Source organism: Microtus oregoni, unplaced genomic scaffold (assembly GCF_018167655.1).
Source record: "Microtus oregoni isolate MIOR12 unplaced genomic scaffold, Mior012 000062F_ref0000492, whole genome shotgun sequence".
NCBI lineage: Eukaryota > Metazoa > Chordata > Mammalia > Rodentia > Cricetidae > Microtus > Microtus oregoni.
Window position 1 is genome coordinate 6,919,807 of NW_024543872.1, and position 26,984 is coordinate 6,946,790.

General features: G+C 46.5%; 1 protein-coding gene across 2 annotated transcripts; it reads right to left on the reverse strand.

Moving 5' to 3' along the window:
* Positions 1-204: 204 nt before the first annotated feature.
* On the reverse strand, positions 205-26,984 carry LOC121439690 (dnaJ homolog subfamily C member 27). Of its 2 annotated transcripts, XM_041640271.1 has the most exons (7): positions 26,735-26,984; positions 23,259-23,341; positions 20,185-20,254; positions 16,047-16,211; positions 15,269-15,391; positions 7,542-7,702; positions 205-4,056 (listed from the first exon to the last, which is right to left on the reverse strand). In XM_041640271.1, exons 1-7 carry the CDS (start codon positions 26,822-26,824, stop codon positions 3,924-3,926), a joined length of 825 nt encoding a protein of 274 aa, XP_041496205.1. In that variant the 5' UTR covers positions 26,825-26,984; the 3' UTR covers positions 205-3,923. The 2 variants fall into 2 exon arrangements, with proteins under 2 accessions (XP_041496205.1, XP_041496206.1); XM_041640272.1 differs by lacking the exon at positions 7,542-7,702.

A 26,984-nucleotide genomic window follows, 5' to 3' on the forward strand; every position in this document is an offset into this window, starting at 1 on the left:
TTGAGATAGGGTCTCCCTTTGTGACCAAGGTTGGCTTCAAACTCATGATCTTCCTGCCTCAGCCTCCTGAGTGCAGGGATTATGGTGAGCAAAATGTCTTGCTGAATGAAGGTCACAGCTGATGAGGAACTGGATTCCTGTTTAGTCTAGTTTTACACCAAAAATCAGGGGCTCAACAAATCAATGCAGCCAGCAGACCAGTGTTTGCTCTTTGACTTTACTCTATAAAAATACACAACTTAAATACATATGACACTCTGTATACAAGACATAAACAACTGGTAGGTTTAACACTTTCGGTTATTTCAACAGAAAGCAAATATGTAAATTTGTAAGAGCATTCACAGTCAAGGGGAAGGGTGTGCAGAGGGCGATCAGTGCAGGGAGCTGACCCCAGCTGCCCAGCATCCCAGGACCAGGCCTTCCACCAACAGCCGTATCACAGTCCAGCACCGCACTGCATGACAGCCACAGCCACACCACAAGGGAACACGTTCATCCGCCCCAGAGACAGTTCATGGCGCAATCAATGTCCAAGGGGCACTAACCATGTCTAAAATTGTGCTCGGCAGTGGGATGAGAAGGATGAACGGTTCCTTGCTTGTGAAGCCTGCAGTGGAAATTGCTTAGCTTGATTTTGCAACTAAATTCATTTTCAAAAGTTTCCCAAAAATGCTGGGGGACCTAGCTCCATGGGTCGCAGTGTGAGGGAAGTGCCAGTCCAGACCTGGAGAGGACACTGTCATGGCCAAAAGCAATTCCTTCATCCTCCTGGTGGCAGCTGCCACTGCCCTTAATGCAGTGCTGGCAGGCACTCCTGTCTTACACTACTGAGCTTTCAGCCATCTGGTTGCCCGACCTATGGCTCATTGACCATCTGGTTGCCCAACCTATGGCTCACTGACCATCTGGTTGCCCCACCTATGGCCCACTGGCCATCTGGTTGCCCCACCTATGGCCCACTGGCCATCTGGTTGCCCGACCTATGGCTCACTGGCCATCTGGCTGCCCGACCTATGGCTCACTGGCCATCTGGCTGCCCGATCTATGGCTCACTGGCCATCCGGCTGCCCGACCTATGGCTCACTGACCAGTTGGTTACCCAACCTTTGGCTCACTGGACTAAGAATTAGGTACCAGTTTGCAGGTATAAAGAAATACTTCCCACCTGAGACTTCAATCAGTGAGAACAAGTTTCCTGAGATGAAACACAAGCCTTAAAGAATGGTGAACAGATTATAGAATGACTGCGAATTTATCCTCCACATCTGGACTCTTAAGTTGACAGGCTGGTCAAACAAGGACACGCTGAAATGGGGAAATAAAGTGGCCGTGCTTAAGTAAGAGACACTGACAGTGGAGAAGAGTCGTTCCCTGGGAGGCACCAAAGGAGGGGATCTCTCTGACAAAGGGGAGGATATTCTAAAGTGCTTGAGATGACTGGAAGCTAACTCTGACACATCTCCAGGGACTTCCAATAAGTTAAAGAAGTGACACTTGTTGGTGACTCAGATGCAGAAGAAATGGCTTTTCTTCAATAACAACTGTTCAGATGTTTTACCCCTTCTGGGGGGAAATAAGGTCCTTTATAAAAAACGTTTAGTCACTGAAATGATTGAGTTGGACTCCTGCTAATGTTCTGAGATCTTAACTGGGTTAAGTTGTAAAGAGGGTGAAGGACAAAGCACACACATGTGCCAAGAATTTAACTGAGCACAGAGGTCTCTAAGGGATTCCGAGAAGCTAAGGTTCATCTCGAGGCAAGCATCAATGGTTCTAAAGCCCTGCTGATGGGATTATGAAAACCAGAAAAACCCTGGGATCCTGAGGCTCAGCCTTTTCATTTTCTCACAATTACATTTATAAAGTAGTATACAGCCACCCAAATGTTAACAAGTAAGATCTCAGAAACAAAGTCTCAAGATGTAAGAATCAAGCTGAGGCTCCATTTCAGCAAGTCACTCTGAGGGATCAGCACGGGAACACTCGAGCGTCCTGCTGTGACTGGTTCACCTGCTCATGCTCTGAACGAGGTGTCTTTAACAACCATGGCGAAGACTGGGCCCCTCACTCGGGTTGACAGCGCCAAGCACAATCCCTCATCCACATGCCTCTCGCCTTCTGTTCCAAGAGCAGGTGGATAGTGGGGTACATTAGGCATGGGAAAAGTCTCAAGCAGAACTGAGGCCCACAGGAACCTGGAGGTGGATAGAGTTCTATCATCCGAGAAGCCAGTTCAAGGACCAGAAGAAATCACAAAGCCACGCCCCAGATCTCTTTATCTCTTTTACACAGATCTGAATCCATGAAGGACAGCACTTTAAGCTCAGTGTCGCTGAGCACAGCCATGCAGAGCGAGGCTACTACGGTAGAGAAAAGCAGTTCATGAGACTGCAGTGGCTTGGACTCTAAGACAGGAGTGTCTTCTTAGGTGGGACTCTTATCTGGCAGCCATTAGGAGGTAGGTGCTTAAAGTCACAGCCTAGTAATGCTTTTCTGTCCTGCAAAGCTCCAGTTAGCACAGTGGCTGCAGCTAAAAATATGAAAAACACAGCTAAGAGACAGAAGTCGAGCAATGAGCCAGCACTGTAAGAGATGCAGCTCCATCCAGCTCCGTCCAGCTATGTGTCCACCAGGCAGGGAGGATGCTTTCTCTATGCGGAATGAGTTTTCATCCTTGTAATTTAAAATTCTCTTCAGAAATCTGGAGCCCAAAGAGAAAACCTGTAGAGATTCTGCCGTGCACAGGCCCAAGATGTCACACTGCGCCCCCAACAGCTGAGCCTAGGGCAACTAGGGACTCAAGAAGAGAGGCCATAGCAGAGGTGGGGAATGACAACAGAACGGGGCGAGAAGAGAAGCAGAGTAACACTGGTGTGGAAGGAAGAGACCCACTTGTGGAGAAGTCCCTGCCTGCCTCTCCCACCACCTATGGCAGGCATGAGGAGGCACACAAGTCTAGTGCCCAACACACCTGAGCTCAGCTGGCCTTTCCCTCTGTATGGTGTGGCTGAACAAACATCCCCGAGTAATCTATAGCACGCCTTCTAAGTGCTTCTGTCCTGGCCTCTGGTCCCTTGTTCCCAGGGGCTCGGCACTCCTTGCTCTTCTACTAGCAACTATGTCTGGGGCAGAGCAAAGACCTGGGATTCACGGTGTGCTTCAGGTCGCCAGCTCTTCAGGACACTATCTTTCTCTCTAAGCCCTGGCTCATCTCTCCCCCTGCTGGCTGAGGAAGGAACAGAGAGAATTCCTAAAAAGGCAAGTGGACAGACCAGTACCACCTCACTTTACATTCTTCTACAGGGGTGTTTGTTTTTCCTTTTTTCTTTGAAAGACTCTTACCATGTAATCCAGACTGGCTTCAAACTCACAATCCTCTTGCCTCATCCTCCTCAGTGCTGGGACTGTAGGCACATGTCCCCATGCCTGGATCTAACCACAGGTTGATGGTTAAAATACTAGCTAAGAAGCGGGGATGCTAAGCTCTCAGGGGCTGGGTGCTGTCCGCTTGCTGCTGTTATTCTCTTTCCTGGTTTTATCCCTTCTCTGATGATGGTATATGGATGGATTGCTCGGTGGGAGGAGAAACAGCTGAGTCAAAGTGTCCTGCTGGCCTCCCCCTCTCTAGAAGAACCCTCATGGATTTGAGAAGCCAATGCCTAGGTGATGCTACAATTATGGAAACTGAGTTATCTGGCAGTAAGAAATGAAGTGCAGTGCATGAGATGGGGGCTCTCTCCCACACAGAAGCAGGTCATCTCACCGCGAAAGGCCCACAGGTACCCCCACTATTCACTTACAAATGACAGCACATGAGGGAACCGAACAGTGAGCATTTGTGAAGGGAAAGTCCATGTTGGTGATGTCACCTCAAGGGGAGTCTGTTTGCACTTGAGCCTGCATGTCGCTTCCTCTGCCTTCTACTTGATGTTTTTCAGGAGGGCTGTCCGGGCATTCACAACTGCTTTGAAGGCATCTTCACTGCCAGGCGCCACACACTTGTCTGGGTGAAGCAGCACTGCCAGTTTCCGGTAGGCCTTATTGACTTCCTCCCTGTGAAAAGCACCACGTTCTGTCAGTAACTGAGTTGTCCCTAAATCCTGCATTCCAACTCTCTGGATATACTACACATCTCCCATGGGATTATTTCCTTTTCTGAAAGGTAGAACTAAAAGACTAAAAAAACCAAACAGACAGATGGTCCTATACAAGTAGAAAAATATGGTTGTGAGTCTAGAAGACAGACCAAGAAGGGTCAGCCACTGCCAGGCAGCTCTAGACACCAAGGGCCCAGAGCAAGCCTTCACTAACTGAAGGGAGGAGAGCCTGGGCACCAGGAAAAATCCCCTGGGAGAAGCTTCTGGAAGAAGAAGGGCATGTGATTAGCTCTTGGTGGAGGATTTGGAGTGCCAGGGAGGAACTGGTGGAGAGGCCTGGAGCAGAGAGTAGATGCTACCACCTCCAAAGCAAAACAAGGAAAAACACTGGATTTGATTGGCAGCAACAGGAGGAGGCATTTTGTGGCAGTGGGCACTGAGGAAGCTGTTTTCTCAACGTTGAGAGACGGGGAGGAGATTGCCACAGCAGCCCAGGCCTGAGAGCAACAGTTCAGATGGAGGCATCTGTGAGAACAGCCAAGGGAAGGGAGCTCATACAACATGAAGCAAAAGTCAGTGGAAGTACCGGGCGGTGGTGGCGCACACCTTTAATCCCAGCACTCGGGAGGCAGGGGCAAGTGGATTTACTTGAGTTCGAGGCCAGCCTGGTCTACAAGAGTGAGTTTCAGGACAGGCTTCAAAACTACAGAGAAACCCTGTCTCGAAAAACCAAAAAAAGAAAAAAAGTCAGTGGAAGCAGCTGAAGATGAAGGGGGAGCTGCTGAGAGGACTCCATGGTCCTGAGTAGCAGGGACGGGCTGGAGAGGGCCCAGAGTCTGCAGACTCCTTCCCCATCCCACTCCCATCATCCTCGGTGTCACATGGTTTTCCTTCCCCATCCCACTCCCACTCATCCTCGGTGTCACATGGTTTTCCTTCCCCATCCCACTCCCACTCATCCTCGGTGTCACATGGTTTTCCTTCCCCATCCCACTCCCACTCATCCTCGGTGTCACATGGTTTTCCTTCCCCATCCCACTCCCACTCATCCTCGGTGTCACATGGTTTTCCTTCCCCATCCCACTCCCACTCATCCTCGGTATCACATGGTTTTCCTTCCCAAGCTTCCTTTCGACACCAGAGTCCCTGCGATCCTGGGGCATGGCATGATGCTGGGTCTTTTTGTTGGCAGGACTTCTCACAGAACTCTCCCAACTACAGAGATGCCTTTGGCTGCCTTGGAGATGGTAGAGTCTGGTGTAATCTTGGGAGACTAAGGTCTGGGGTCACGGTAATAAGTCCATGTGCCTCAGGCATACATGTCAGAGCTTTTCCTGCTGCCAGGTGAGTCCTTCTGAATTTCTTGTTCTTGTTTGCATGTTATATTCTACATATGCAATATGCAGTCTTTTATCGTGTGTGTGAGAGAGTGTTTTTTGGTTTTTGTTGTTGTTGTTTTTTCTTTTTCAAGGCAGGGTTTCTCTGTAGCTTTGGAGCCTGTCTGGGACTCACTTTGTAGACCAGGCTGACCTCAAACTCAAAGAGATCCACCTGCCTCTTGCCTCCTGAGTGCTGAGATTAAAGGTGTGCACCACCACAGCCAGCTTATAGTGTGTGTTTGTGTGGTGTGTACCTGTGTCTGTGCACGTGTGAGGCCAGACGTCAATGGGTCTGTTAGGCCTCAACATGGCTGCTTTGGCTAGGCTGGGTGGCTTGTGAACTAGTGTGGTAATACTTTGTTTGTGCTGTGATATTTTGTTTGTGCTGTAACAAATGTAACTTGCCTGAAGATCAAAGTGCAGAACCAGCCACACTAGTTAACTACAGAGGTCAGTCAGTGGTGGCACAGGAGACAAAGGCAGACAGATCTCTGTGAGTTCAAGGCCACCCTGGTAACTGATGAGGTAACACCAGTCTAAAAGAGAAACAGAGCCAAGGGGTGGGGGCTCACACCTTTAATCCCAGCACTGGGGAGGTGCAGACTGGAAGTGATAATGGCTGGGTGGAGAGAGGAATATAAGGCAGGAGGAGACAGGAGCTCAGTCCAGTCAGTCTGAGGACTTGTAGAGACAGGATGCCCCAGTCTGAGGATTTCATAGTGATAAGAACTAGTGGCTGGCTGCTTTGCTTCTCTGCTCTTTCAGCATTTACCCCTCTGTCTGACTTGAGGTTTTTATTATTAAGACAAATTTGAAATCATGCTACACTCCAGGGATTCACCTGTTTCTGCCCTCCCAAACCAGGATACATATATGCTGCCATGCTGGCTTCTGTGTGGGTACTGGGAGTCCAAACACAGGTTCTCATGCATGTAGAACAAGCACTCCATCCGCCGAGCCACCTTCCCCAGCGCTATATACGACTTGGTATTATCAAAAAGCATTTTCCTTCTTGGAAGAAATTTGAATGGCCAGAGTTTGTATTTAGCTGAAGACCCTGTGTTCTTGAGGTAGTACAGGATACCCTCCTTCTCCAAGATGGAGTCTGGGGTAGGGCCAGGGGAGCCACTGCTCTGGGGATATGTCTAGATGGGCTCAGTGTTATTCGTGGCCCCTGCACAGAGTGCCTTTTGAGATTTACAGGTAAACAAAGACTCTCAAAGGAAAGTTCTAGAGAAACAAGACTGGCGCAGGTGTGTGTGTCAACAATGTCTCACCTACAGGTGGTGAGATCTCTTTAAAGTCCAAGAACTGTAAGAACATTTGACCCGAAACAAGTACGAACAGAATTCTCTAGAACTTAACACTCTAATGTTCAAGGATTTGTCCCAAATGTGCCAATGTCGTTTGATAGACACAGTTTGTACAGATAAACTTGTGTTTATATGGGCTAGGGAACAGAAATCACAGAGGCCCTGGAATTTACCAGAGCTCTGGTAGATTCTAGTTAACCAAAGTCAATAAAGAGCCAAACTTTTCTTCTTCAACTGCCATGCCCAACTCTTCCTAAATAAATCTTTTGAACAAAACAGGTAACTACACATAACCCAATCACAGATGAGAACAAGCAGGGTTCATGAGAAAGGCAGCTGGGCAGACTGTTCCTGGGTCGAGAGACACCACTGTCTCCTGGGGCCTCAACAATCACTTCAGTGAACACCAGTTTCCCCAGAAAAATGAGAGCAAGTTGAGATATCTTTCTTCTTCTAAAATCCTATGATTTAAGAATGACTTTTTGTAAAGCTTTCTTAGGTTGTGTCCGATTCTTGCTCAACACCATCAAATGTGGAGCAGACCATTTCACCAAGTGTTTGGCTCGCTCAGTAGGAAACGCGCCTTCTATTTCTGTGTTGAGTCAGTGGGGCAGAGTCCTTCTGAAACTTATTTCCACACATCCTCAAGTGTCCAGCCAATTAGAAGAAGAAAGATTGGGTAGTACTTTTGGCAACAAAGCCTTGGGACTCTTCCAGAATTCCGCACTAAGCACCCTAAAGCTGCTTACCTCGAGGCCCCAGGTCTGACTCCCAGCATGTCCCAACTGTCCTTACTATTTCGAATCCTGCGAATGGTGTCAGCTTGTTCTTTGGTGAAACTAGCACAGTTATTTGCAGTAGGACGTTTCCCGCCATTTTCACACAAGTCAACTATGGACACGTAAAAGGTCTGCGAAGAGAACACACCCAGAGAGGTGAGTGTGTGAAATATGAGCTCCTTTCACACGCTTCAGTGATTCTCCAGAGTCACGAGTCATCATCCCCTCACTTGCAAGACTTTCCTCATGTGATCGAACTGTATTTATAACCATTCCCTTGGCATTGAGGACAGAGCCCAGGGCCTTAGGACTCTACCCGACCCCCTAACTACATATTTTTAAAGCAGAAAAGTATCAGCTAACTTAAAATTTATTAGTTTAATTTTAAAAATGAAAATTACTCATAATCCTACTCTCAGAGAAGCACATTTTAGGCTGCTAATAGATGAACACTGTTAGAAAAATCCCAACAGTAAAATCTAAGAATTTTCTTTACCCTGAGTCTTCCTTTCCCCTGATACAGCTGTCATTAGCATACTTTGGTGTCCCTACAGAAACATCGGCTACCAGCGCATGTCCTACACAAACATTTACATGCAAGATCTCGGGCACAACACAATGCCTAGAGGTTTTCCCAATAATACATCTTGTGCAGGCCTGGTGATGCATGCCTGCTATCCACGCTACCTGGCAGGAGTTCAAGGTCTGCCCAACCTACAGAGTGAGTTCAAGACCAGCCTCAGTAACTTAATGAGACCCAGCCTCAAAACAAAAAGTAAAACTAAGGAGACTGGGGATCAGCTCAGCAGTAGAGTGATGGCTTAGTGTGAGCAAGGACCTGAGTCCGGTCCCTAGATCTGCCTTGGAATCGACCTACCTTTACAGACCTTCTTTGTTTTATGGCAACCTCAGTTTCCTATTGTGGCTCTACCACAGTTTATTCAATTTTCTATTCCTGGACTAGCCAGTTAAGTCTTTTGGTCACTGCAAACAATATTGAATTGTTTTGTTTTTTGTTTTTGAGACAAGGTCTCACATAGCCTAGGCAGGCCCTGAACTAGCTATGTAGTAGAGGGTGATCCTGAACTCTCAGTGCTAGGATGATAGACATGCCATTACCACAGGCAGCTCTGCAGTATGTATTCCTGGGTGAACGGAACCTGAGTCTTCTGCAAGAACAAGAGCTCTTAACCTCTGAGCCATCTCTCCAGCCCACATTTCTGTAATTATAAGGACAGTAAGTCTCTTCTCCCTCCTGTCTCTCCTCTCCTTCCTCCCTCTCCTCTCTTCCCCTTCTTTCTCCTCTCCTTTCTCCCTGCCCTTCTTGCTAGGCAAGTACTGTAAACTCCCAGTGCCTATAACTACTTTTAATTGGTGTATCTCCTCTTCCCTTAGTTTCTCTTAAAATATTTTCCTCTCTTTCAGATTCTTCAGCAGCACCTTTTATCTCCTTTTGTAAAGGTATCTTTGGGGTAGAGAACTGGCTCAGAGGTTGAGAGTGTGCACTGCTCTTCTAGAGGAGCGGAGTTTGGATCCCAGCACCCATGCTAGATGGCTCACAACTGCCTTCACCTGATGCCTCTGGCCTCCTTATATCACATGCAAAAACATATACACATAATTAAAAATAAAATAAGTTTTTTAAAAATGTATCTTTCCCTTAAGCTTCTCTTTCTCATTTCTACTAACTGCAAACCAACTGGGAACCTAATAAGAAGTCTTGACATCTGGAAAGAAAGAATACCATGGGGAAAGCCACCAGGCCAGGACCAAAGGGTGCCGGTTCCCGTGTGGTGGCCTTAGCATTACCCTTTGCTAGCAATGTTAGATCAGGCAGAACCACCTTCCTCCTGGCACAAAGTCTCTATTACACAGGTAGGAAATCAAGAGAATGTTTATCCAATTGAGTCACTAGGAAAGCACAGCTCCAGGCTCCCTACAGAGCAGCGCAGCCGCTGTGCTCCTGTCAGCCTGTCAAGGACAAAGACTCCTTTACCTGCCTGTCTACTAAGAACCAGACTGAAGAATAAAAGATGAAGATGGGCTCACAGTTCACAAGCGTTGCCAGAGTTAGGGTTGACATCTTCTGTAGGCTGGATTAACTTGAACTAGAAACAGATAGATTCTAGGAGCACAAGCAGCTGTGAGAACACACGGTGTTGACGCCCAGTCTAGTCTCCACAGGCGTGCGGTCAAAGCGGTAACCTCAGCTTAGTCCATCTAGTGTAGAAAGCTGGACCAGGCCTCCTGTCAGCCGGTCAACAAAAGCACAAGCAGCCACTTTCAGGAGTGGACAACAGAAAAACTACCAGGAGGTGAAATACCAACTCTCTTCCTAGCGGCCATATCTGGATCTTACAGACACGAAGTTCCACTGAGAGAAGGAGACAGAGACCAGAGTCTGAGGCTATAGCAGTAGCAAAAATCAGCAGAGCAAGGTACTGGGCAGAAGGGAACTGGGCAGAGCTGGGCCCACTCTAGGTTGGGCTTCCTCGTGGGTTTTTAACCAAGAACTAGGTTACTCATACGGAGATGGAGGCCACCTCAGGCTTGTCAGACAGGAGCCGAGAATATAATCCATACTTTCCAGGGGAAGAGCTAGCCCAAGACACCTACCTGAGCTTGGCCTTCCCAGAACACCTACTAGATACTCCTGAAATCCCCCTGGGGCACAAAGAAAGGTTGTGTGCATCTCAGGAACCTCACCCATCCTAATTATACCAAAGCCAAGACCAACATGACTGGCTAGAGGCAGAATTTGGAAGTTGAAACCTGCCAAATTAGGTTTAGGAAACACTTAGGGCTTCCTTCAGAACTCTGACATTAAAACAAAAATCAAATTCATTGCAATCTTCCTCCTGCAATAAGAAGCAATATTCTTCCAGCAAAGACAGAGGAATCTGCGGGGTCTCTACAATGTACTCTCCAGAGATGTGGTACCCGATCAAAACATCACTACCATACAAAGGGACTAGGAAAGGTGACCCATTGTCAGCCGAAAGCAGTCATTGGTAACTAAACCCATGCTGGTTCAAATACTGGACTTGACAGACTTCAAAACAGCTATCTATAAGAAAGACTGGAAGGAAATAAAGAAAAATACACTTAAAGAATTAAAGGAAAATATATCTTGAAAAAATATCTTATTTAGCCGGGTGGTAGTGGCGCACGCCTTTAATCCCAACACTTGGGAGGCAGAGGCAGTCAGATCTCTGTGAGCTCAAGGCCAGCCCGGTCTACAGAGTGAGTTCCAGGACAGCCTCCAAAGTACAGAAAAATCCTGTCTTTAACAAAAAAATCTTATTTGGGCACTGGAGAGATGACTTAGCAGCTAAAAGCTCTGGAGAGGACTTGGGTTCAGTTCCTAGCACCAACATGGCAGCTCATAACTGCCTGCAACGCCAGCTCGAGGGGATCCAACACTCTCTTCTGGCCTCTGTGGTACCAGGCAGACTCATACACATAAAATAAGAAACTAATAAATAATTAAATAAATCTTTTTAAAAAGTGGGATGGGGACAGCCAGGTGGTGGTGGTGCACACCTTTAATCCCAGCACTTGGGAGGCAGAGACAGGCGGATCTCTGTGAGTTTGAGGCCAGCCTGATCTACAAGAGCTAGTTCCAGGACAGCTAGGGCTGCACAGAAAACATTGTCTCACAAAAACAAAACTAGGGGCTGGAGAGATGGCTTAGTTGGCAGGACTTTCTGCACCAGCACGAGGCCCTCAGTCTGACCCTCATTTCTAAGAATGCGGCACATAGGAGTTTGTGTTTATAGCCCAGCACTGCGGAGCCACAGACGGGTGGTGCCGGGGTTGCCGGCCAGCCAGCCTAGGTAAATTGGTGAGTGGCAGATGAGTGACAGATCCCCATCTCAAAAAACAATGGGATGGAACCTGGGAAATGACACCCAAGACTGTTCTCTGGTCTTCATATTCGTGCACGCGTGCACACGTGCACATACACACACACAGACACACACACAAAGAAATAAAACAGCAAGACTTCCCACATTTGATGAAAAATACCTACTCTTAAAAAAACAAAAAAGCTTTTAAAAAAGTTCAGAGTATGTGCTGCTCTCGCAGGACTTGGGTTTAATTCCTAGCAGCTCATAACAGCCTGTGACTCCATCCAGCTCCTCTGTGGGCACCAGGCACTCTCAGAAATGAATAAACCCCAGGTAGGATACATATGAAGAGAGACACACCCCAGCATAGCCTGCTGCTGCAAACCAAAGGTGCAGACGGACTCTCCAAAGCATCCAGAAATGGAAGAAGATGCAATGTGGACAGAGACGTAGAGAGTGAGCATGGCTTCCACCTTATGAGACACACAGAGGCCAGACAGAATGGAATTTAATCTACGAAGATTTTTTTTCAGTGAGTCAACTCAGGTTTATTCCACATTCAGGGAATATAAAGGACTGGGGATGGTAGTGGCGAATCACCTAACTTGCATTAAACAGCACACACCTATCATAAGGCCCCCAGTACAAGTCTTAGTTATCATCTGTGGAAGCACAGTCCTATCAAAAGTTCCTAGCACAATATCTAATCATCACACGGGCAGCAGGGAACTACATCCAGGGTCACACTGGAGATAAGGCAGGCATCTGGGCCTAGAGACAGTCTCCAAATAAGGTCAGGTGGAGAACAGAGCACCTTCTGCCTGGAGTAGGGATAGGGAGGGGGTGTCATCCATGTTGCTGTCAGGCCAGGGTAGATTGCAACCTCCAACCAGCAGGGCCTCCTGATTTGCAGAGTATAGCATTATATACGCATATCAAATGATCACACACAATGTACAGTTAAAGTACTGAATTAGGGGTTGGAGAGATGGCTCCAGGTTAAGAGGTTAAGAGCATTGCCTGCTCTTCCAGAGGTCCTGAGTTCAATTCCCAGCAAACACATGGTGGCTCACAACCATCTATAATGAGATCTGGTGCCCTCTTCTGACTTGCAGGCATACATGTAAGCATGTATATATAATAAATAAATAAATCTATTAAAAAAAGGTTCTGAATTACAAAAAAACACAATTGTAATCTCTCACAGTTACTAATACACTCCCTGAGATGCTCTCATATGTGAAACAAAAACAATAGCTGCCACACGTTGTCACGTCTCAGATAAGGTGAGACGTGTAAATACCCAGGACTGTCGGCCCTTGAACGGGCATGATTCACAGATACACACAGGCAAACACGCAGACCAGTGTGCACAAATGAATAGGAAGCATGGCGACCCAGCATCACCCTGCCAGCCCAGGATGACCTCTTGGGAGAAGAAAATCCAGAGAAACGGTCAGTACAATCCCACCCAGCAGTGAAGACCGACAGTGCAGGACAGCTCCACTACACAAAAGGCTGGAATTCCTCAAACGCCAGACAGTCATAAGAAGACAAATAGCTGCCGGGCGATGGTGGCGCACGCCTTTAATCCCAGCACTCGGGAGGCAGAGACAGGCGGATCTCTGTGAGTTCGAGACCAGCCTGGTCTACAGAGCTAGTTCCAGGACAGGCTCCAAAGCCACAGAGAAACCCTGTCTCGAAAAACAAAAACAAAAACAAAAACAAAAAAGAAGACAAATAGCTTATTCACACCTCCACTTCCAAATGGATCAAGCCCTGATTTTATGACTTATTGTTTCAAGTAGCCTACATCTCTTAAAATTATACAAAATTAATGGCTTTAAAAAGTGACATCTGGGCGCTGGCGAGATGGCTCAGAGGATAAGAGCACTGGCTGCTCTTCCAGAGGTCCTGAGTTCAATTCCCAGCAATCACATGGTGGCTCATAACCATCTCTAATGAGATCTGGTGCCCTCTTCTGTCCCACAGGGATACATGCAGGCAGAATATTGTATATTAATAAATAAATAAATCTTTAATTTAAAAAAAAGGTCCCAGAGTGTTCATCTAAACTGTTCCCCATACAAAGGATTCAGCACCTTAAAAATTAAAAAAAAAAAAAGTGACATCTGGAAGCCTGGCAGTGGTGGCGCAACCTTTAATCACAGCACTCAGGAGGCAGAGGCAGGTGGCTCTCTGTGAGTCTGAGGCCAGCCTGGACTACAAGAGCTAGTTCCAGGACAGCTAGGATTATGATACAGAGAAACCCTGTTTCAAAAAAAAAAAAAAAAAAAAAAAAAAACCACCCCGAGAGAGAGAAAGAAAGAGAAAAAGAAACCCTGTCACAAAAATAAAAAAAAAAAAAATAAAGAGTGACACTTGGGGCTAGGGAGCCAGGAGCAGTGGCTGGTGCCCACAGCCCCAGCACTAGGTGGGGAAGATGTAGACAAGTGGATACTGCCAATCTGGACAGCTGAACTCCAGGTTCATCGAGACACCCAGACTCAAAGGTGGAGGGCAAGAGAGAAAGACACTAGACATCTACCTCTGCACACCTGAGAGTAGAGTTATACACATATGGTCAGGCCCAAGTGCTTGTGCATGCATATACACACAATAACAAGAAATGACCATCTACTCAGGCTGCCATGTGAGCACATCCTTCTACTGCCTTCTGGATTGTTATGTGGGACCAACTGGATTCTGCAAAGCCTGTCTCCAACTCTCTAAGCTAACTGTAACCTCTGTGAGTACAGGGTTAGACATCTGTGTGTAACAAGGCAATTCTGCCACAGCAAAGCTTCATATGAATGCAACACCATTATCCAAAGATGGTTTTGAAGAAAAATCTCCATCCCAGGGAAGTAGCACAGCAACTTGCTAAACCTGAAGACCATCACAATCACCTGGACTGTTTTCTAGACACAAATTCCTAGACTCTAGTCAGGGGTGGTGGTACATGCCCAGCACCTGGGAAGCAGAGGCAGGTGGATCTCTGTGAGTTCAAGGCCAGCCTGGTCTACATAGCAAGTTCTAGGACAACCAGGACTACATAGTGAGGCCATGTCTCAACCAAAATAAAAGTAAAAATCCAAAGCCAGGCAATGATGACACATGCTTTTAATCCCAGCACTCAGAAAGCAGAGGCAGGTGGATCTCTTTGAGTTCGAGGCCAGCCTAGTCTACAGAGCTGGTTCCAGGACAGCTAGGACTGTTATACAGAGAAACCCTGACTCAAAAAACAAAATATAAAAGTAAAAATTCCTAGTCTCCATGGCAATGTGAGGCTTCCAGAGGTCGGAAGCAGACATCCGTGTGTGATGGTTCATTTGACTGTCTACTTGATGGAATTATGTTCACTGCAGAATGTCTGTGAGGGCTTTTCTAGACTGCGTTAGGAAGACTCGCCCTAAGTATGACAGCACCATTCCATGGGATGAGTCCTGGACTGAAGAAACAGGAAGCAAGCTGAGCATGAACTTCACCTTTCTCTGCTTCATGAGCGTGGGTGCACCGGGACCAGACGCTCAACCTCCGTCCCCTTAGCATCCCTGCACAATGGCCTGTACTCTAGCTGTGACCTAAAGTCAACCCCCTGTCTTCCTTAATGTGCTTTAGCAGGTATTTGATGGCAGCAATGAGAACAGTAACTACAACTCCAGGTGACTGTGACGATGAGCAGGTCTGACCTACAACAGAGCAGACAGATCCACCACCTCCCTTCCCCACCACCCCCCTCTCTCTCTTTTGAGAAAGTCTCATTACTGTTCTGCTTCTCACAGTTTTTAACTCTAAACAGGCATGGCTGGCTTTGACACAAACCACAGCAGGATGTCTGGTTACCTGGAACATCTCACTGATTCCCTCTCCAGTTTGTGCCGATGTTTCAAAGTACAGGAACCCCTTGCTTTCAGCCCAAAGACGCCCCTCACTTTCATCAATGCAACGGTGTTTGGTGCAGTCGATCTGAAACAGAAAGTCAGAAAGTTGGGGGAGGGCAGAGAGAAGATCCACCCTTGTCCCACTGCATCAGGCCCAGTGAAGTCTTCCTCTCTGAGTGTCAGAGCGACCTATAAAATTACCAGGCTAAATGGGACCAAACAACAAAAGCCCACTGACTGGGTTCTGTCTAATTAAGTTGCATTTCCCACTTCCTCCCACCGGAAAGCAGCCAGTATGTGCATCTGTGAAAGTTGCATCATGGCCTGCCCTACCCAAGAGGCCACTTTCTGCTGTTGCCATGAACAACCCCTCCCACCAGGTCAAGTTTTTCCCAGACTGCTTGCTTCCTCAGGCTGGATACCAAGGGAAAAAAATAAATGAATAAAAACCCAGTTAGACCAGGGTTTTGTGGTTTCTGTCTCAGAGGCAATTACTCTATGTTCTAAAACAGCGCCTCCCTGCAGTGTGCATGTGTGTACATCCATGTTTGTAGACTGAAGACAAGGTCTGATTAGCCCAAGCTGGCCTGGACTCTCTATATAGCTTAGGCTGGCCTCTGGCTCAGAAGCCTCCTGCTTTCAGTTGCTGAGTCTGGGGTTACAGGCTAAGCCATACATCCAGCTCTTGCCTTTCCGTGTCCTCAAACAGCCACGTTAGCAAAGCAATTCAAAATAGTTACCTTGTTGGCACACACAACAAAGACGATATTGTCCATATTCCCGTGAGGCCCAAGTTCCTGCTTCATTTCTGCCAGCCATGAATCAAGGGCATCAAAGGAGTCTTTCTGTCCCACATCATAGACCAATATCACACCTTGGGTGTCCTTGTAAAATTCGTTTCGGACCTTCAGATGGAAGAACAGAGGCACAAGGTGTTGGCTCTGCGATCTTTGTAAGGATGGATTTCACAGCCATTAACTTAACAAAGTGTGTCCTTTTCTGCAGTCAGGGTACTCATTATTATATCTCAGTAGTCACTGACTTTTAGAGGACTTTATATAAAATCAAAATGAAACAAGGAAATCTGTAGGTCAGGAGAATTTTTAGCTGAAATCAGACCATGGCTCCTCAGCGAGCACTCTCTAGCTGTTGGCAGATTTGGAAGACAGTTGTGTCAAGATCTCCTCAGGGAGGTGGGCAAACAGTCAAAAGGAACTTAAAGGAAAATGACACAATTGTGAGCAATGGCTTCCACCACACAAACATCACATCCCAGACTTCATCCAGCATTCCAGGCACAGCTTCCCAGAATGCTCCAGGGCCATACATCAATTTGAACCCCAAATTCAGAGACCAAAGTAATTGGATGGTAAGGAGCAAAGCTGAGGAGGCAGGCAGCTCTAGGATCACACCACTAGAAGTTGTGTGACCTTGAGCAAATCACAGAACCCTTCTGTACTTCCTCATCCGTAAAAGGGGATCATAGGACTAGGACCAGGTGAGGTCATGATGGCAATCCATTTAGTATAGCGCTGGGAAAATCAATCCATATAAGCTCCTTCTCCCTTTCTTCCTGGTATTCTGTCTGACTGTCCAGACATTCTGATCAAGGGTCAGAGACGTGAACTACCACACCTGGCTCTAACATGGGTCCTCATGCTGTGTGGCCAGCACTTTACCCAATGAGCCATCTTCTTAGCTTCCTAAAGTATCTTCTACCAGGGCTGGAGAGATGGCTCAGTAGCTAAGAGCACTGTTCTTGCAGAGGACACAGATCGGCCTCCCATCACCCAAATATGGTTTACAGCGTTCAGAACTCCAGCTCTAGGGGATTCATCAGTCTCTTCTGACCTCTGAGGGCACCACAAGCACATGGTGCACAGACATACGTGAGAGTATAGAATAGACATATACATGTAATAAACATACATATAATGAAATAGATAAAAATGAACTTCTACCAACTCTTTCTCTCTACCTTTGTCTACTCTCAGTCCCACCCCCCAAATCCTGCCCTGGGCCCTCTTCCTTTGTGAATCTTTCTCTACAGTTATGCACCATCAACCACGTGCATAGGTTCAACTATGACAGGCTCCAAGATCAGCCTGCTCCCCGCTTCAGCTTCCTTCTAGCGAGCACAGGATAGCTGGAGGTCTCACTGAATTCTCATGTGGGGACATCAGTGCTAAGGCTGAAGACCCAGTGTCCACCTCCACTGCTCTGTCTCCCTCTAGCAGACTCACGGTCCTGCGGATGGATCGTGTCTGCGTGCTTCTCCACCTCTCCCCTTCCTTCCACAGAGTCCAGTGCGGCCTTCACCACACTGCTGCTGGCTTCCCAGCACCAGGCCACACTGTAACTTATCTTTTTAAAGCCTGGCTCAAAATTCCCCAGTTGTTTCCCCACCCCCATGTCCTCCAAAATTCAATCTCATTTAAATGGGATTACAGGGTGGGGTTTGGTTTTGTTTTTCCCTTTGGTGTAGGTGTTGAGGCAGGGTTTCTCTACAGAACCCTGGTTGTCCTGGTATCCATTATGTAGACCAGGCTGGCTTCAGAACTCACAGAGATTTGCCTGCTTATGAGTCCCCAGTGCTGGGAATAAAGGTGCACGCCACCACCATCCAGTTGAACTTGTTTTTTTTAATCTATACAAACTATCTCGCCGGGCGGTGATGGCGCAGGCCTTTAATCCCAGCACTCGGGAGGCAGAGGCAGGCGGATCTCTGTGAGTTCGAGACCAGCCTGGTCTACAGAGCTAGTTTCAGGACAGGCTCCCAAGCCACAGAGAAACCCTGTCTCGAAAAACAAAAACAAACAAACAAACAAACTATCTCATGCACTTTACAAAGAGTTTTGATGTAGTCGTGTCTGATCTTTATTTAGCTTACTTTGTGCTTTACTGTGCATACAGGATGGAGTTAATTATCACCAGAGACGTTTACTCCAACTGTGCTGTGCTTAAACATACCTAAACTAAACTACTCAGGTCCTAAACTTTGATCTGACACCAGGTAACGAGTCACGGTGAACTGAAGTGCTTTCTGGCCCCCTGTGGGCTGTTACTCTGCTGGTCACGCTCTGCTGGCTGTGGTGGTCACAGCGGCCCCTGCAGCCAGGGAGGTGGCTTGGTGGGTAAAGCACCTCCTGCCAAGCTTGATGGCCTTAGTCTACTTCCCAAAAGCTACACGGTGGAAAGAGAAGACCAACTCCCCAAAGCTCACCTACCTACACACAGGTATGCGTGCACGCACGTGTGCGCACACACACACACATCATGGCATTCATGTGCCCACATGTATACATATCAAAAATCAATGTAATTTTTTGCCAGGAAGTGGTGGCACACGCCTTTAACCACAGCACTTGGGAGGCAGAGGCAGGTGGATCTCTGTGAGTTTGGGGCCAGCCTGGTCTACAAGAGCTAGTTCCAGGATAGGCTCCAAAGCTACAGAGAAACCCAGTTTTGAAAACAAAGAAACAAAAATTAATGCAGTTTTTAAAAATTAAAAATCAGTGGAACAGCAAAAATCACCCAATCTGAGTGGTGTGTGTGTGTGTGTGTGTGTGTGTGTGTGTGTATGTACGCATGAGTGCCTGTGGCGAATGGAGGGTTATGAATGAACTAATAGGGACTCATGAACCTATTGTACTAAAAAGATCAATAAGAAGAAGACAGCTGAGAGTGCTCAAATGAAGAATGGGCAGCGTGGTGGTTGCAGCCCTAGCAAGGCAGACATCTCTGACAAGAGAACTGAGAATTTGGATATGAGGCCAGTCTGGGCAGCATAGCCAGTCCCTGCCTCAAAAGAAAGGATGACTTGCAATGCCAGGCAGGGGTGGTGCACGCCTTTAGTCTCAGCACTCAGGAGACAGAGACAGGCAGATCTCTGTGAGCTAGAGACCAGCCTGGTCTGCAGAGTGAGTTCCAGGACAGCCAGGCCTACACAGAGAAACCCTGCCTCAAAAAACAAACAAAACGAAACAAAAAGAAAAAAAGAAAAAAGAAAGAAAAAGAAAAGAAAAGATGACTGAAAATGTCCAAACGTGCTAAAAGCTATAACTTACAGATTCAAGGATTCAAGCTATGAAAAGCCCAAACAGCAAAATCCTAAAAAGATCCACAGAACTAAAAGTAAAATAAAAACATCTCGGTGTGTGTGGACACACGAGGCAAGGCCGAGGAGAGAATCCACAGCACTCAGCACACAGAAGAGTCTGCAACTGGCAACCCAGAACCCAGAGCAAAATAAAGCAAAGCAAAGTACAGAGAAGGAAATAACAAAGATAAGGACTAAAGTGAAGTGGCCAAGTCAGCAAACAGGTCACCAGCAGAGAGTGCGCGACTCTTCCAGGCCTGCCACACCAAGGAACACAAACCAAGCAGGCCTGCTTCGCCTTCTTCCAAGGCTGGGGAGTGATGGGAAGGTCGCAGCCCTGCTGTGAAAGCAGGGACCTTGCTGAGCTGTTACATCCACAGGGGACTGTGATCATTATCCGCTCACACTCTGGATTGAGGTCTGAAGTGAAAGGCCAGCATCCTCTTAAAGTGGAAATGTCTTTTTTTTTTCCGGAGTCAAAGCACTTTATTCAGAGGCTTGGGGAGGAAAGGCTGGAGAGTTCCAGGCTGTCTGCTGTCCTCCACTGGGCAGAGCTCGCAGGTCTGCTGTCGCTAAAAGCGAAATGTCTTTTTCATTCAAATGTTTGAAACACTAGCCATAAAACTTCCCATCTCGATTCCAGGAAAGCATAGGTGATCAAAGAGTATTCACTAAATTGAGGCTCAGAAGGTAAGCAACCAACATGAGCTACACTTTACATGTGATTTAAACTAACTTCTACTGTTTCCAGCATCAAGACAGGATATAAAGCTTCTTACCTCGTAGAAGAAGGGGTGTCCAGCCATGTCAAAGATGTTGACCTTGATTTCTCTGTCTCTGACTTGGACCCTGAAATATTCAGAGACCATCTCAAAGGTTGTGTTTCTGCATTGACATTTATGTTATTTATGGATTTCAAAAGGAAATGGGTCACATTTCCAGAAGCTTTCTTCCTCTTCTTCTTAACTCCAGATAATCTTTTTTGTTTTTTGAACCACCACTGCCCAACACTCTGGATATTCTTTACAAGAGAAGCCTTTTGCCTTGCTTTAGAACACTGAGCCCTGACTAAGGACCCATTTCCCATTATAGATATTTCAATCCACACCCTGAACCAACAAGCTGCTCCCAAGTGAAGGGTTGATCCCACCTGAGCTTGGTGACTGGTTATGTCCTGGGAGTGGGAAGGTGGAGATGGGGGGAGGGTTATGAGACCCTCATCAGAGTATCCAGCCACTCCCCACAATCTTAATTGCACATGACCTTGGGGAAGGGCTAGAGTATACAGACTAGGAAACACAGGGGGCAACAGGGGTGTCATCTATGCAGCTATGGGGAAAGACTTTCTCCCAGCTGGTAAAGACTTTCTACTGCAACCTTTTGGAAGAGGAGTACCCACACCACAGGTAACCCCTCACCTATGCTCTGTAAGCCAAAGAAACACACTGGTTCCCTAGGTGGAATCTTGCCTTGGTTTGTTATTGAGATTTGGGAAGAGGGGTAAACGTGGCTTATGTTTCCCTTGGGAAGGAATTTTCACAATACTTATCATGGAATAATCATCTTTTTTTAATAAAAAAATCTGTAAGAAGCAGAACAGTCTATTTTGCCATCTCAATAAATAAATAAGTTACAATTCCATGGTATCGTACAACAATTTCCATTTCTTAGATAAACTAAGCACTGATATGGATTCTGAACAAAGTTGTCTTAAATAGGATGACCCACCACATCACTGATGAGTATGCTCGGAAGTAGAAAATGGGAAGGAAAAGTAGAAAGAAATGTGGATTTCAAATGAAGGCCTTCATAACGTTCACAGTCAAGATCTACAAGTTTCACATTTTAGAGAAAATGTGCAAAACACCTTCTGCTGCTCTCAGTTGAAAAATGGCGAGAGAATTTACATAGAACTCCTGAGTTCCACTGACCTGAACTACTTAATACAGTCTGGAAGGACATACATAAACTTGACCCTGTCCTTCACACAACTGATATTCTGTTACAGACATACCCCATCAATTTTATTGAACTCCTTGAATATTGCCTTCATAATCTGATAGGGAAATTTTTCACCTTTAAGTGCATGTCTCTAACAATATTTACCAAGCAGTCACCAGGGAGAAGCACTGTACTGGACATTTGGAGAAAACATAAAAATTCTTCTTACAGTACTCACTTTGGATGCAGGACATAAAAAAAATCAATCTTGACTGACCAGGAAATTCCCTTTCTCCTGACTAGCCTACATAGTACCAGAAGAAAAGAGATCATGATCTCCCCCAGTGGTAGACCCTACATGCTACAAAATCAACCTGCCTGGCAAGATATGTCCATGGCGTAATAGTGGCATGGCGGTTAGGAGAGTAACCAGCTACCACAGGAGGGATTTCATGCCTGATACTGTAAACCTGGTCAAAAGCTACGGCCAGGAGATGACAGATGAGGAGGAACTAGTGTTGTTTTGTTCAAAGGTCATGATGTCAAACTGCCCTCTCAATACTCACGTTTACACCCATAGACCTGTGTGTTTCTCATCTTTGGTCAGAGAAGCTTCTTGTAATGGGTAATGGTTGATACATAAATGCTAACTGGTCAAAGTGCCAAGGATAACTACGAACGCTTAATTACAGATAAATCGTCTAGATCAGCCTCGACTAAGCCAGCTCAGGGACCAGCAAGCAAGAGGTGGCAGGAGAATGTAAGAAATGGCAGGTGGGAAACAAAGATGTGAAATGCTGACTTTGGTTATGGTGGCAGCTGTACACCCAACTCACAGAACTGGTGTCACCTGGACAAGACCAAGTCAAGACAGTCAAAATTCCAGCATGGATAGAGAACCTTTGGGGCCCCGTCTTTGGTAGGAGAAGCTACTGGCAGGCAGCTGATGGCTGCTGAGGGAAGGAGAATGTGGCCACTGGTAGGTAGCCCATGCTAGTGAATGGCCTCACACCCATGCACATACGGAGGTAATGGTGGGTGAATATGATCAAAATACATTATGCAAACATATAAAACTTTCAAAGAATAAATAAAAATGTTAACAAAAAAAAGAATACCCCTGTCTCAAAGTCAGGGATAATAAACAGATACAAGTAGCACAAGCATTCTACAGTAAGGCCTGAAATTCCACGTGGAAGAAATATGGCATTGCCAAGCAGTGGGGGTGCACCCTTTAATCCCAGCACTCGAGAGGCAGAGGCAGGCGGATCTCAGTGAGTTTGAGGCCAGCCTGGTCTACAGAGTGAGTTCCAGGACAGGCTCCAAAGCTACACAGAGAAATCCTGTCTCAAAAAAACAAAAAAATGGGGAAAAAAAAAGAAAAGAAATATGCTGTTTACCCCAATTCTATTCTTTGGTGGCATTTTTAAAAGTTTGTTGTTGTGTTGTTTTGTTTTGTTTGCCGCGTTAATCCTCTCTCCAGCCACTCTAGATTCACTCCAAATAAATTCCCACTTATCCCCAAATTCATTATTCTCAAATCTGCTGGATTCCAACCAGCTATCAAGATCATAAACCAACAAAAGACAAAGCAGCCTAAAAGCCCACTTGCTGGTAGGACCTGCTCACACAGAAATCTGTCCTCAGACGCCCCAGCTCCAGATAGGCTTGTGCTCATCGCTGCCAAGCCCACGTCTAAAACCAGGTCTGGGCTGGCAGGTACCTAACACACCGGCCGGCTGAAAGGATGGCACCAGATGCCTGAAGAAGTCCCTTACCCCATCCTTTCCAGTTTATCTTCAAAGCCTCTATTTCAGTGCAACCATGCATACGCTCTGATGCAGACTCGGACTCTCTCAGGACACACTCTGAGTACCTGCCTAACGAACAGGCCAGAGAACAGTATACTTACTTTGTGACTCCATAGTCAATTCCGATTGTTGCCAGGTATTTAGACACAAACCTCTTCTCACAGTAGCGCTTTATAATACAGCTCTAGGAGGATAGAAATGCATGCATTTAGTAATACACACTGGAAAGATGTGTCAAATGAGTACATTTCTTCATTAGGGTTTCTTCAGCCACCTCAGTGAAAATGAAAGTGTTCTCAAATGCAGAAACGAGCTGCCATGGCAGTGGAGAGCTGTGACTGCAGCACTCGAGAAAGAGAAATAGAACAATGAGGAGGTCGAGGCCGGCCTCAACCACATGAGACCTCGTCTCAAAGATAAACAAACCCCCAAAAGACAAAAAAATAAAAGGCATCTGAAACAAGTATAAAAAGTGAGGGTTTTACTTGTCGTTTGTTTTGAGGAGGTCTCATTTCTGGCTGACCTGGAACGCTAGGAAGATCAGGCTGTCTCACGTCTCTGCCTCCCTAGCACTGGGATCAAAGGCACAAGTGAAGAGCTTAAAGAAAAGAATTTTAATTCTTACCTTCATACCAAATACGGATGTTTCTGGTTTTATTCCCAATCATTGCTCTTTCCTTCTGCAGACCTTCCCCACCCTCCCACTTTCATTACAAACAGCCACATCCGGGACCAGATCCACATGTCTGAGCATCTCCTGCCGTCATCCAATTCAGCATGTCTCCAGATGAGCCTGTCTTGCCGACACCGAGCCCTGTTAACCATGCCATCATTTCCCAATGACAAAGGATCAAGATACTAAAGTCATATTTGAGTCAAGGCCCAAGTCTTCAAGTCCACATTATCATTATCCTAAGTACCAGTATCCAAAAACAGAAACAGGCCAGATGGATGAATAAAATGTATTACATCCACATGATGGAATGTATTTCTACGATATGAAGAACATCCAATACATACCACAACAAAGATTCACCTTATACGCATTACACTAAGTGAAAGATGTCTGTAGTAAAAGATCATGTAGTATGTGGCTCCATTCATATGAAATAGCCAGAACAGGCAAATCCACAGAGGCAGGAAGTGGGTTACTGGTTAGGGGAAATAGGGAGTCTGTTAATAGCTACACTTTTTCTTCAGGGGATGATGAAAACGCTCTACAACTGACGATGGTAACGGTTTCACAACTGCAAGTGAACTGAAAGTCAGCGAGTTGTATGTTTTAAATAAGTGATTTCTATGGGACTTCCATCACACCAAGGCTTTGTTCTGAATTTAAATCTTATTTTTAATCACGTGTACACTGTATGTCTGTGGCTGTATACACATGTGAATGCAGCTGGCAACACAATACAGACCAGGCCGTTGGCTCCCCTTGAGCTGGGGTACGGGCAGTTGTGAGCCACCCGATCTGACACAGGTCCTGGGAGCTGCATACTGGTCCTCTGCAGAAGCAGCAAGTGCCTCTAACAGATGAACTAGCTTCTCTCTCCAGCCCTCATTAAGGCGTTTTTATTCAAGACTTTTTTTTTATGGCTTTTAATCTTTAGGGAAGAAAGGGGTTATTTCCAATATCTTTTTTCTTTTTTCCCTTCAATTTGACTGTGTGTGTGTGTGTGTGTGTGTGTGTGTGTGTGTGTGTGTATGTGCTATGTGTGCCCTGTGTCAGAGGGCAATTAGAAATTTGGATAAAGGTTTTTTCCTTCTACCATGAGTTCTGGGGACTGATTGAGGTCACCAGGCTTACTGCCCACCCCAACCCCAAGGGCTTATTCCTTTCCATGTGGGAAACTTGACATTTCTCAGAGACCCTTATTAATATTCAATCCAACTTCTTGCACTGACAATGGACCCCAAAGGTCGTGCCAATTTTCACAGGTGTGCTAGGATCTGACCCAACATTCTCATTCACCACAAACCTCATGTCTCTCTCTCTCATATATATATATATATATATATATATATATATATATATATATATGTATGTTAATTTCGACAGCATATTTTTAAAAATAGTAGTGAATAAAAATGGTGGTTACTGTTTTACTAAATCTATTAAGCACATTTTTCAAAACTGTTCAATTTTTATCTACCCAGAAAGCCAAAATTTAGGTGGAAATGGGAGTTTTAATTAAGCGCATGGATGTCATTCTTCAGTGGCCATCTTTTTGAGACAAGGTCTTTCTTTCTTTCTTGTTTTGTTTTTTTGTTTTTTGAGACAGGGTTTCTCTGTAGCTTTGGGGCCTGTCCTGGAACTAGCTCTTGTAGACTAGGCCTGCCTCTGCCTCCCGAGTGCTGGGATTAAAGGCGTGCACTACCACCACCTGGCGAGACAAGGTCTTTCTTGGGACGTGTGGCACGCGGCTCACTGACTCGGCTAGGATAGTTGGTCAGTGAGGGCCAGGGATCCCCCTGTTTCTGCTTGCCCAGCACTAGGATTCAGAAGCCTGTGCCACTAGCTCAGGTCTTTGCAGGGTTCTAGGCATAGACCTGTTCTCCATGCTTGCCCAGCACTGACTCTCCCAACTTTCTTAGCTTTGTAAACCAGAGTTGAAACATAGTTAATAGTCAATACATGTTAAATTTCAACAAAGGTTTGGTTAAAACATACACAATGGTACCTAAGTAGTAGAGGGGGGAGCTAAACAGTAAAGCACTAATAAATATTCACTGAACGTCTTCTAAGTGCAGTGTACTGGTTTAAATACTCCCATCAGTAGGTCTTCCGCATTTGAGAGAGTGTAGACTCCGCTTCCAATCCCCCTCCCTGTCACTGATTTGCCCACTTTGGGATTCTTAACCAACAGCTTCCCCTCATTAAGGGAGAAAACTTGAGTAAGAAGAACAGGCATCTGAATTCATTTGGGAAAAGTCTTAGGTCACCACTGCCCATCGGGGAGGAAGTTTAATAGCTAATACACAGCAGATGGAACACACAGAAAGACGGTTCAATAAACAAAGAAATGGATAAATGAATGAATGAATAAAGGCTTCTCTGCGAAAATGACTTGACAGCATGAGAAATTTATAACAAAAACAACGTAAGATCCTGGGCGGCCAGGGCATGTTCCCTGAAACGCAGTAGGTTGTTGTGTTCTGCTGATGGGAATGTCACTGTGCCCGGCGACATTTTTCTGAATCTATCACAGACATCCCTTTAAACGCCACAGCTAGGAGGCAATGACTCTCCCCACCTTCATGTCTTGGACCCCTCTTTCGGAAAGCAAATTTGATATCTAAAGTATAAATTTGGGACCTAGGCCTCTTTACTACCTTCGAAATATAGTCAAAGGTCAGAGGCCACCCCAGGCACCTTCTTGTGGGAGGTGACGAGAGCGTGCAGCCCAAAGGTCAAAAAAGGTCAAGGTAGTTTTCCTCTGGAAGCTGCAAGGCCTCCAGGGTTGCTCCCGGAGCAGTGATGAGGCGGGGCTTCGGGCTGTTGAGTGGCTACTCTCTCAGCCAATGGTCATGTCTCACCGCAAGCGGCGGCCCCGCCCCTCGCACCAGCGTTACTCACTTTCCCCACTTCGGCGTTGCCCATGGAGATGACTTTGATGCGGAGGGACTTGGCTGGCTCCTTCCGCTTCGGAGGCACGTTGGCCTCCATCGCCCTCGCTCTGCCGAGGCTGCCGGTTCCGGTGTCCTTATGCACCCAGCCAGCCCGTCCCTCAGGCCTCCTTGCCCAATGGCGGAGCCGCTGCGCTCGTCACCGCCCTGGCTCCGCGGCTCGCCATCCCCACCGCTGTCTGGCCGCGGACCGTCGCGGG

Bases quoted from the DNA above. Each gene is read 5' to 3' on its own strand.
- LOC121439690 (XM_041640271.1), bottom strand. From the start codon at position 26,824: ATGGAGGCCAACGTGCCTCCGAAGCGGAAGGAGCCAGCCAAGTCCCTC. The intron at 15,392-16,046 runs GTAACTATTTTG...TTTCTGTTTCAG, and splicing joins TTGTTGTGTGTGCCAACAAG to ATCGACTGCACCAAACACCG. The intron at 4,057-7,541 runs GTAAGCAGCTTT...TGCTTTTCACAG, and splicing joins GTCAGACCTGGGGCCTCGAG to GGAGGAAGTCAATAAGGCCT.